Genomic DNA, 11,808 nt, shown 5'->3' with positions numbered 1-11,808 from the left:
TTTAAATGATACCGGTAGTATTTATTTAAAATGCAATATATATCAAACTTGACATATGCACCATTTTTGTGTTCACTTTTGTATGTTTAACTAAATGGGAAACTTTAAAATCATGGCTCCAATTCAAGCCAGGAGTTGCAGCTTGGAGGGTTAATGCATACACAGATTCAATTCGATTTAACATTAATGTGAAAGGAAAATCCAGTTTGACAAATCTGTTCATTTCACTGTTCTGCATGGCCAAACTCAACAAATAAAGCAATTGATACAACAACAAACTTAACAACCAACTCGCAATCTAGCGTCCTTGTCCTGATACTTTCTGAAATTGTGGAACTACATTATGTAGCTTATCACATCATATCGATTGACAACAGCAACATGCAAAATTAGTCAGTATATCGTCAAGGTTTCTTTCCCAGGAGTGATGCTCTGTAGAATACATGGCTTTGTGCAATCTCAATGCGATCTCTTGGGTCATTCATCGTTTCATCCCTTAAAGCTTGAAGAATAGCCTGTGCCGGAAACTCCCTGAAGTTTTTGAACACATGAAGATCATGAGACGACACTTACTATGCCTAATGTAACATGAGAATTCATACCAACTACGACCTGACTACATTTATTTTTCAGACATATGAATTTGACCAAGCCTCGGTCCAACTTTATTATGGAAAGAATGAAATTGCATATTATCTAAACTGAGCCAAAGATACCTCGTTATGAGTATTCTATATAGCATCTTCAATATGGGGCAAAGTTCAACAGGGGCTACAGGCTTCTTTTCTTCAGGATGTAGGACACTTAAGCAAGACTGACTCAGCAGTTCATAGAATGCTTTCACTGCAGAGACACCCTGCAAAGGGAAGGGGGCTCAATATCTTGGAATGGACAAACTTGTAAAGCAGAAGACAATAAATTCATGAAGAAGAAAAGAAAATAAATCCATATCACTAATTAATGGTAGATATTCAGGAAGAACTCTTCAAGTTCAATAGAACTGAGCTGTTTTATTTGAGAAGCTTATCAGTAGCAATGGTCTGTACCTGAATCATCCCCTTGCCCTTGATGCTGTCACCCATATCAAGGTTCAACCCCCCTTTGGCCAACTGCTGACCGTACCATGCATTACGGCCTTTCAATAAGGTGACATAAGTGTCAGCTAAAAGGGGACCCGCAAGTCTCTCAGGTTCCTCTGCCAACAAATGCGTGATAAATATCATTTCTGATGTACAGTGAGCAAAGTACACTGATTTACTTGTTGCACTCTCGTTGGTCAGAGCTGCTACCATTCCTGTAGAATAATCGTTGAAAGTTAAGAATACATGTCAAAGTTTTGAAAATATCCATTTACAAGATTGTATTAATCTAATAGATTTTTCTTTCATAGATCAAAATAACAACCAGAAGCAAGAATGCTACAGGCACATTATGGAAAACACAACAAAAGATTAGTCACTTCATGATGACATTCTGTAACTCCGTCTAGACAACCATTTCCAATTACAACAGTCACTGATACATAATGGTCTTATGAAGATGATGAAGATGATGAAGCTTACCAGCTCCAATTGCATATACATTCTTTAATCCACCCATGACTTCATGAGTAACTAGATCACTATTATCCCACACTATAAAATGGGGTTGCCTCAAAAACTTTGCCAAAGGTTTCCTCCATTTTTCTGCGCCACATATTCGGGCATTAGCATATTCCTTATTGTAAATCTCCGAGGCGATGTTAGGTCCTCCAAGATAGAGGATGTTCTCCATTGGGACTCCAGCTGCAAAGCTCAATATGATCAACTATGATGCATGCAGATTTAATATAAAAGAAAGGAAAATTACACAATTAACAAGACAAATAATGATTTAGGATAAGAAATCTCACTTGCTCGATTTATCATTTGAGTGGGAGTTATTATGCGAGGCTCAGGCTCCAACTCAGCCTCTATGCCTTTTGCCAAAGAGATGATAACTGGTACTGTTATCCTCTCTTTCCAATACCTACTAATTTGCTGGAACACCTCACTGGTCTCAGTGGAAGGCAACCCATTAATAACAATATCAGCATCCCACACCGCTTCCTGCAAATTGGTTACAACCTTTAAAGGGCAAAGTGGGGTATCTATCATGTTTAAGCAAAAGCCATCTTTCAAAATCTCATCTGCATACAAGGTCCTATCACCTAATCTTGCTTCAACATACTTTAAGTATGCACAACGCCTAATCAATCTCCTTAATACGTCTTCCCTGGAATTAATCACTTCAAACAAATGCTCAGCTGTGGCTCTATCAACTGATTTTCCAGGCCTTCTCCATAACCTTATTAGAACCTTATCTCTTAGGTGACCATAACTATCTTGCAACAAAGCAGTAAAGACACTACCCCAAGCACCAGCACCGACGCCAACAATCCTCAAAGGATCACCTTCCGATTTGCCCATGAGACGTCGAAGCTCATCTAGCTTTTCTTCTAAAGCACCATTCGAGTTCTGATTATGAATTGATCCATTTGAATGTACATTGTGACTCTCTGTTTCAGTATTTTTAGCCATTTTCTCCTCTCGACTTACACTACCGTTATTAAGTCTTGTGTGATGAACCTTTATATAGAACTAGGAAACGTAGCACCAATACCAAAGAAAGGATCTCTTCTGTCGATATTTACTAAGCTCAACACACAAAAATTATATTGCTATCTAGAGACAACAGATTCCTAACAATTTCTATGGATCTTAAAGCAACCCAATTTCCAGGTATATATATATATATAGAGGCTACATCCCTCATCAAGTGTAAGGGCTTAGATCATCAAATTAGCTATCAAACATAACAACAGCTAGATTTTGTTGTTTCTAGAACATTGATCTAGAACTTAGAAACTCTAAAACATTGATCGAAACTGAATTTTGCTACACGGGTTTTTCATGGTACTTTATGCCGCCATCAGCATATCTAATGACAATCCGAGTAAGATATTACAGAAAGAAATGCAAGAATGAACTTAGTCTAAAGCTTCCGTCATCTAACCCAACCAAGAAACCCAGTCAACATAAGCGTACAAAGTGAACAAAGAGAAGAGAAAGCGAAACCACCTCTTTTGTTTGTCAGCTTCCTCAACGCGGTGATACTGATTCTAGACTTTTTTCTATTTTATGTTTTTGTTAGCTTGTGCTCATTCATTCACACAATGGGTATTACCAGAAGTGGACTAAAGCAAGAGAATTCCGTCTAACGGAAGTCGGTTTGGGAGATAAAAGAAGCGTGTCAGCCTTGTGTGTTGAGAGGCAAGAATGGCATCAAAATTCCAAATTCCAAATCCCAAATTCGTGTGTTGAGTTTTCTTGCAAAAAGAAGTAAATATAACAAGTAAGAAAAAGAAGAGGACAATGGTTGGCGTTTTGCGTTGGAAAAATGTATTTGGTGGCTTGCGTGCGCTCGCCAGTGGAAATGAAATGGTTAATCTCAATGCCACTCGGTTAATATGATCATGCCATGTGGCACTGCTTATTAACTTGTTAATCTAATCTAATCTAATATTTTGTCTCGCAAAACAAGTTAATCATCTCCCATAAACTATCTTTTGTTTTCTAAATTAAAAAAAAAAAATCATATCAAGTCATAATTTCTCAAAAAGTTCAAATCTTTTTACAGCAAAATTGGTAACAAATGAGATCTTTGTTCAAATTTTCTTGCTTCCGTAGAGACTTTTTTGTTGGCATTGCGCTAACCATGAAATTTGATGCGGCATCGAAGGAATTACATTGAGCTCACTCTTATCACCGGTAACTGTTTTTTTCTTTAACCTCTTTCATTTCTACAATCGCACTTCCATTTACAGGAAGCTCTTTTTAGATTCCGTTGCCTATATTCAGTTAAAATGTTTAGATTAAAAACTATCTAAAATGCTTATAAAATGTATTTTTGCTTGTGATCCACTATGTTTGTTCTAATATTCAAACGCTGCATGTATAGAATTGAGTTGGGTGTTCCTTGGGTGATTGATAAGTGCTTTTTTCATGTTCGCTCAAAGTCCTCAACCAAAATTTAGACTTTGAAGTTTAATTTACGCTTTTTTCTTAAAAAAAGGAAAAAAAATTAAATTAAATTTCTCAATTTATATTATTTATTATTATAGCCTGATTTATTTTCCACCATTTAGTCATAGACATGACTCCAATTTTGGTAATTGCAATATGTGTAGTCATTTTTGGTAAGATTATTTTCTCCCCCATGCTGCTGGAGAGATGTTTCATGTTTGGGTTTGTTAGAAGGCACTTAAACATCATTGAAGTGGCAAAATACTTACCATAAACTTCTATGAAGCGGATCAGTAAAGTCTGTACAATTGTGCCATTTATGATTTAAGGAAATGTGAGCATTACACGAGTCTGGCTTACATCTGAGAATGTTAAGAGCCAGGATGGATTAGATATGAGATGCAGCATCCTCGAGAAGGTGCAGATGTCACTCATTGGATGTAAAGGATGGTGTACTAACATGAATGTCCAATTTAGATCCACACATACATTGATGCAGAATCATGAACTTAAGTCATAAAGGATGTGGATTCAAGTAGCATATACTTATTAATTCAAGTGGCAAATACTTATTTTCTTTCCGAATACAAGTTTTTGCGCTTAACATAGTTTAATAGATGAAATTGATGCATGTATCTAACCTTGATTAGTTTGAGATTGAGGTTAAGTTGGTAAAAGATGAATAATGATGATTATTTGAATATGGCAAATAGTTTTTAAATGAAATGAAAAAAGATCCAATGAGATTCTTTTGCTTGATATCTACTTGGAAAGTCCTACCACATTGTGTGGATTATAGTAGGATACATAATAGATAACACAATAACAAATGAAACAATTTATAACACCGCATGTTGCATTTTATTTATTTATTTTGTTGCTTACAAACAGATGGTGAAAGTAAGAAGGATGCAACAGTATGCAAATGGAGATCCTATGTGATTGCAAAATATTAGCTAAGTTGAAGGGGAAATTTTACAAGACCACACTTCAACTTGCTATGATGTATTTTAAAGAGTATTGGCAGTAGTGGTGATGAAGAAACATATACGCAAGACCAGCAAATGCATCAAATGGAAGGTTGAGCATGTTGAAAAGGCAAGAGGGACATTCCTAGGATGATGATGGGGAATGTAAGGATTTGCTGGCCTTAGATGCTTTGGAAAATGTAGTCGTAGTATTTATTTCAACTATTTGAGAATTTGGAGTATTAGTATTCAAACAATATCTAGCTTTCCTAACATGACATGCATTTGTTCTTAGTAAATGCATCATTAAAATTTTTTCTTGCCAAACAAGGGCACTGTTGATGTAAACATTAACATTTTGTCTACACAATAGAGTTTCTCATTGTGTTTTGTGAAATTTCCATCAGTAAATTTATTGGAGTAAACATTTTATTTCTTTATCAATGGAATAAAATCTAGATGTCAGTTGAGGTATTTTAATATCATCATTAGAATCTAGACCAAACACAACTTTTATTATAGACTTCAAGATAAAGATTTTCACATAGGGGACGCTCATTTCGTTGACTACTGTATTAGATCACCTCTTTCATGGGCAGTTGACACTTGATCTCAGAGGTATGATTTAACGCTTGAAATTATTCTCTTTTCTTACATTCTTATCATAAAAAATGTTTAACAGCTTACATGTTATTCTTTCTCTACACTAATAAAATGTTTGATTCGAGGTGCTTTCACTAAGTAAGTCACCTTCTGATTGCTTTCTGATTCGAGCAGAACTTGCTCTTTGCGTCACAAAAGCAGCACCAAAGTAGCAATATCTCTAAGTTAGGCAACCATATGCTATCAGAGGTAAGTCTTGGCTTTCTTACTCTTGAAAAGTTTTGGGTTTAGTCGCAAGATCAATGACATGCTGCTTATAATCTAGTTAATGCCTTTTGAGATTTCAACTCCATTGTATGCACTCCCCGTTGAAATTCAGCCCCTTTTCTTGTGAATATTCTGTATCACATGTCATCACCGTTAAATAGAAAATGGGTGCTTCACTTTATTCTGTACTTTTTCTCAAAGGTGGTCTTGGCTGTCCCTCTGGTATTTGAATGGTTTGGGGAAACAAAAACATGGAAGTGGCCCTGTTTGTCACAGGACTTTCTTAGTGCAGTGATTACGCAGAGAATGAACTGTCTGAACCATTGAAAGTGCAATACTTCTGACATAGAGATATTCCCTAATCTCTTAGACAGCAAATTTCTGCTCCTTTTGGAGTTCACTTTCTTAATAGTATAGTTTCTTTTTGGCTGGCGTGGATGTATGTGAAACGAAATGGGGATTCAGGAAACTGATAATTGTTTGTTGAAAAATCCAGTAAATGAGAATCATGGAAAATGTTGAACCCTTAAAAGATGAGCATTCCTAGAGAATTTAAGAGCTAGTGTATTATCTGACATTAATGTGGGTTTACCTATGTTATACAATGTCACTTGCATGCCATCTCCTTTTTGTTTAAGAAAAAAAAATATTGCTATGTTTTAATTAAGCCTTAAACTACTTTGATGTTCTATTCATTGAAATAAAATTTATTCTACCTACCAAAATTTAGTGAAAATTGGTAAGTGTAAATAATATTATTACTATCAGCTAAGTGATCATGTAATCTCTTGGTTCCTGATATCTTGCTTGTGATTGTAACCATACAATGATAGTCAAGTGCAAACTCCTGTTAGAATTTTGCTGTTGTACTTTCTTTCTCTATGCGCTTAATTTGGATGTTTTGGCCATGGAGTGTGACTGATAGATATATACAGTACGAGGAGAATGGTTTAAATGCAGTAGATACTGACAGAGAGTAACACAAATAGCAAGAAATATTTTATTGTTATTTCGTTTGTGTCTGCTTGCTTTTGGGTGAAGTTGGTATGGAGGGCCATCATTGACTTTGGTCTTCCTACTGCTGCTGTGGTTATTGTAAGCAGATGGCATTAACTTGCCAGGCATTATCTGTGGATGCTGCCTGTAACCGATATGTGAATGCATTTGAACTATGTGCTTGTATTGTATTCTTTTCGGAAATCATGGGAAGTAACTATAGCGCAGCTTCATGTTATTTTGTGGCATTACGCAGTAAAGATTGAAAATGGAACTAGTAGGTTGAGCTATCCATGATAAATTTAGTATTTAACTTGATTCTACTGTTTATACATTCGGTTTTTCAGTATCTCCTTTCACATTATTCAAATTCAAAAGAACGGGATTTGTCACAGTGAGAAAATAATACATAGTTTACAAAATCACTATATTACATTCTTGAGTGCCTGGTATGACTGTAATTTATACTTTGTCTTAGAAGTGTTCACGCTTTTGACAAAAATTTCAACTAGCTCCTGCAGCTTTCTGGTTACACTTGCAGTATATTGGAAACTAGGAAGATCTGATAGTTATCTATTTACACACAGGTTAAGGCAGCTTCGCAGCAGTTGTAAGGGCCCTTTGGTTTAGTTCTAAAATGTCAAAGAGTGTCATGAGAAAGGTATTGCCTTTTGAAAGATTCTCTGGCCAGGTGCAAGTATTGCCAAAGGGTCATAGGCAGATTTTCTTTGGGCAAAAACTTTCCATTGTGGGCCAAAATGGGCTTTCCACTCTTCCTGTGAAGTATAGTGGGGCAGATATTGCTTGAAACCAAGACGTGCTGTGTCACAAAATTCTAGAATTCGCCTGTTCTGAGTTAGGATATGTTTTAAACCATCAGTCCCTGTGGAAGAGGGAACGGCAGAGGAAAGGAATGCCACTAAGTAAAAAATATCCTCTTCTGGAATAACAACAGAAGTTCTGTTGTCCCACCTGAAATTGGAATTTGGAATTCATGAATTAATCAGTCGACAGCAGAAACTAGAATAATTTACAGAAACAAAATGACGTTCTTTTGTTGAGCAGTTACTTTGATTTGTTAACCGGGTAAATGAGGATGGGCCCATTGCTGGTGTCTGTAAGGATATTGCCAAAGACTTCTTCAGCAAAATTGTGTATTTTGCTTTTGGGGACAAGAAGATTTAGCCATGGATGCGGAACTTCCCACAAGCCTTTGGACCGTAGTTTGACCTCAGACACATGAACCCTATCCAAGAACTCGATGTATGGAACTTCTGATAGAAAAAGTGTTGATGGGATATATCTTAATTGGGACAACAAATTCATAATTTCCTGCATGGTAAAACACATGGTGACATTTTATTTATCTTTTAGGTAAGTATTATTTATTTATTAATCAATTAAGTTTAGTGGGCCATTGCTTCTAACCTCATTTAATTTATCTGTCTTGTCCTTCTTGAAATATTTGGCCAATTCCAAGCAAAATAGAGTTCTTCCATCTGATTCGAACTGGCTAGCTTGTAATGGATCTTGAGGATTAAAGGATGACCTCCAGTTATTTAAGAGACCAGTCCTGTTAATTATCACAAATCCTTCAATGTAGTCGAATGTGTTTTCTGCTGATATTAAACTCTCCTGGTCTCTAGCAAATGTGTTGAAGTCTGAGTAGAGAACTCTAATCCATTTCACCTGCGCAAAATACACAATTCTGTTATTACAACTGAAACTTTCAACTGTAAGCGGATAACATTTCCTTTTCTTGCTCTGATTTAATTTGTCCAGGGATCATGCTTTTACCATATCAGGTGCTGGCTCCAGTGATATTCTTGCCCTTGTTATGATGCCAAACTGACCAAGACCTCCAAGAACACCGTGGAATAGGTCACCATTCTGCTTCTCTGAGCAATTCACCACCTCTCCTGTCCCTGCAATCAGTTTCGTTCTTTTTGTCTAAGAATTTATACGTCTACATGCTTATATATATATATTTTCTTGAAATCAGATTATGCCCAATGGCGGAAATAAGTTTTAATGGACCAAGGTCTAGCACAACTTGCATGAACTTGCATGAGTGGGAAACCTGCCAATGTCATGCATGTTTGTCTGCTTGATCTTTGGTCTCTTCGCTCATGGTACAATTTATCACCACTGTTTATGTATGTATATATTATCAACACCTATAAATGCCTCCGATTTATTGTAACTGACCTGTAATAACTTCCAGCTGATGGACGTTACTTATTTGAGGGCCATGCCGAAATGCCTGCCCACTGACCCCAGCATTGGACAAAGTGCCACCAACAGTTAAATGTAGGTAGTCTGTCCATGATTTTGGTGCTAACCCATGTTTCAGGCTTTCACGCAGGATATTTATCCATAACTCGCCTCCAGAGACATCCACATAGGGATGTTTTCCAGCATGAACTTGCATTTTAGGACCCTGGAGAGATTCCATATTGATGACAACTCCACGGTGGGCTTGTGCCTGACCATGAAGAGAGTGGCCATGGCCTCTAGCTGCAACTGTGAGGTCTGAATGAGGACCCATCTGCCAAATATGTTTTATGGTAGTGGCAATGTCAGAAACGGACCTCGGATGTAGTACCGCGAAAGGGAGCAACTGAAACCTGTTGCCAAAGTCTTTGGCTGCATAGTGGAGATCATCAAAGGTAAAATGGCCTTGAACAGAAAGTGTTTTCAGTGAAGAAGGATTGCCAGAGAAACAGAGGTTTATTCTTACGGTCATGCAGCTGAGGAGCAAGATCATGAAACCCCTTATGAAAAGCATGTTATTTAGTTTATGGGAGCTGATGGGTAGGAATCTCATGGTTGAGCTGGAAAAGTTGGGAAGAGCTGAGAGCAGAAGGTGTTTGTTTAAGCTTTGGTATTAGTTTGATGTTTATTTGGGAGCAAAAGCAAGGGATAGGTGGGGGTGGAAGAGTATAGAAATGAAGGGGTTGAGGAGAGAATTTAAAGGTGAGGATTTTGGGGTGGCCGAGTCAACCAAGATTCAGTTGTTAAAATCCGTATGAAGACTGCCTACTTGGGATGGAAAGAGTTTTAGAAAGTTTTACCTTAGGTTTAATTGGAGTGCTTTTGTTTTTTATTTTATTTTATTTTTGTAAGAGAAAGGGAAGCTATCACTTATACGAAGTTGAATAGGAAAAAGTCGCAAGATAGAAAGAAAGAAAGATTTGTGAAATCTTTTACACTTTTTCCAAACAGTTGCAACCACAATGAGGACCTTTTCTACCAAAGACAAACATGTCTCGGAAGTTTTTATCCTCAGCCATGTTAAGGAGAGTCGTCCTATTTTTAGACAAGAAAAGAAAAGAAAAGAAAAGTAGATGGCTTTGGGGCAGTAGGCGTATCTCTCTGCCTCCAGTGTCTGTCAGGTACGCCCATACCATATACTTACTTAAAATCTTGCACACTTAAAATAATCGACTTGTTGAATCTATAGCTGTCGGAATGTGAGCATAGCGTATCTACTTTGAGATCAGATGAGAGGGACTTTGGGGCCTAATCTTTTGATTTATTTGAAACAGAATGCCTGTGCCTGTGGTGTGGGGGTCTCAATGGGTCCATGCTACACGTGAAATTCAAATGCCTGTGTGCTTTATGGGGTGAAGGGTTATGATTGGCTATGTTGGGACCCCTTTCTTTCTTTGTCGAAGGGTAAGAAGAGTTGGAGCAGTAGGAGTGGAGATGGGGATGACAGCTCGGAGGAGGCACTGAAAGACTTCTCTTCCTCCCTATCTGCTGCTAAATATTGTTTTGAAGCCTTACTTCGTAGCAATTGGACAAATCTTAATGATTCTCATGTTTATATGTTCCTTAACTGCAATTATTGGTTTTTTAACCTTTTGTAACAAGTTGCACTTTGGTTTAGATTTGCAGCTCCAAAAGGAAGCATCTTTCACTTCCCCTCCCCTAGTGGAATATCAATCCAGGTGAAAGGGTGGGAGTACAGCCCTGGTGATTTATATTACTTCATTGAGCTCACTCCTCTGTCACTACCCTCTTATGGTATTAACAAATAACATTTTTTTGATTATTATTTCATTAAGATTTGGGGTTCGTACTTGCTGAGACCCCAAAATTGTTGTCCTAAAAGGACAAATGAAGTTGTAACTTGTAAGTTTGGTGGATATCTTTTTCATAATCAACTTTGGATACTATATTTTATTCAAATTAATATTCTTCTGCTTTTGTGTTGGATTGCATCCTTGTTATCAAATACAGAGAGGGCTTACCCAATAATGTATGAGAGAACAGGTCCCCCCCCTCCCCTTTCTGACTGCCAGAGGCTGGCTATTTATTAGGTAAAGCAAACAGAACATCAAAATCTTTGAAAGAAAACTCAAGAAACTGTTGTGGGAATGGAAAATGACATAACTACAATTAATGATACGAGGAGGAAATAAAAACAATGACAAGGACTGCATTGACAAACTCATCCACTCACTCTTTTTATATATTGCTTTTTAGATTCTATCAATTCTTTGTATTCTTATTGACCCGTAGATACGTGTATTATTTTCATTACGAAATTATACTATCGGTACGAGATCATATCATATTATTCAAAATTAAGAAAGTGGATGTAAGTGTAACTCAATTGGTATTTCTTTTTAAAGTTATTTCTAGAACTATAAAAGATTTTGAGTCCAAGGCACAATCATAAAAGCTGATTAATTAATTAATTAATATGAACGAACAACGAGGGTATAGTGTGAAAGTATGAACTTGTATCACCATTGTGCTGATATTTTTTATTATTTGGATTATTATTATATGGTGATGGTAAAAGACCTAATCTTAATAGCATGGCTTCTACTTCTAGAATGTAAAACAGACCATTATTAATAAAGATAAGACATAATTAACAGAGTAATGATTAAAAGCTAAACACATATACATAAATACAT

At 36.7% G+C, this 11,808-nt stretch overlaps 1 protein-coding gene and 1 long non-coding RNA gene across 10 annotated transcripts; one reads left to right on the top strand and one right to left on the bottom strand.

Annotated features, from left to right (window-relative positions):
* Positions 1–184: 184 nt before the first annotated feature.
* Positions 185–3,259, bottom strand: LOC8260718 (probable glycerol-3-phosphate dehydrogenase [NAD(+)] 1, cytosolic). The gene is given in 5 exon segments (NM_001323699.1): positions 185–531; positions 717–856; positions 1,047–1,294; positions 1,563–1,784; positions 1,892–3,259. Coding segments are annotated over 5 exon segments (1,404 nt in total). The 5' UTR covers positions 2,559–3,259; the 3' UTR covers positions 185–404.
* Positions 3,260–3,592: 333 nt separating this feature from the next.
* On the top strand, positions 3,593–11,083 carry LOC107260788. 9 transcript variants are annotated; one of them, XR_007217529.1, is made up of 6 exons: positions 3,593–3,788; positions 4,935–5,176; positions 5,789–5,863; positions 7,465–8,758; positions 8,880–10,272; positions 10,426–11,083. It is a non-coding gene; the product is annotated as an uncharacterized LOC107260788 (long non-coding RNA). The 9 variants fall into 9 exon arrangements; XR_007217528.1 differs by having other exon boundaries at positions 4,935–5,629; positions 8,660–8,758; XR_007217524.1 differs by having other exon boundaries at positions 4,935–5,629.
* Positions 11,084–11,808: the final 725 nt, after the last annotated feature.

This window comes from Ricinus communis, chromosome 9, assembly GCF_019578655.1.
Source record: "Ricinus communis isolate WT05 ecotype wild-type chromosome 9, ASM1957865v1, whole genome shotgun sequence".
NCBI lineage: Eukaryota > Viridiplantae > Streptophyta > Magnoliopsida > Malpighiales > Euphorbiaceae > Ricinus > Ricinus communis.
Note: the sequence above shows the minus strand (reverse complement) of the source record. Positions and strands in the feature narration are given on the sequence as shown.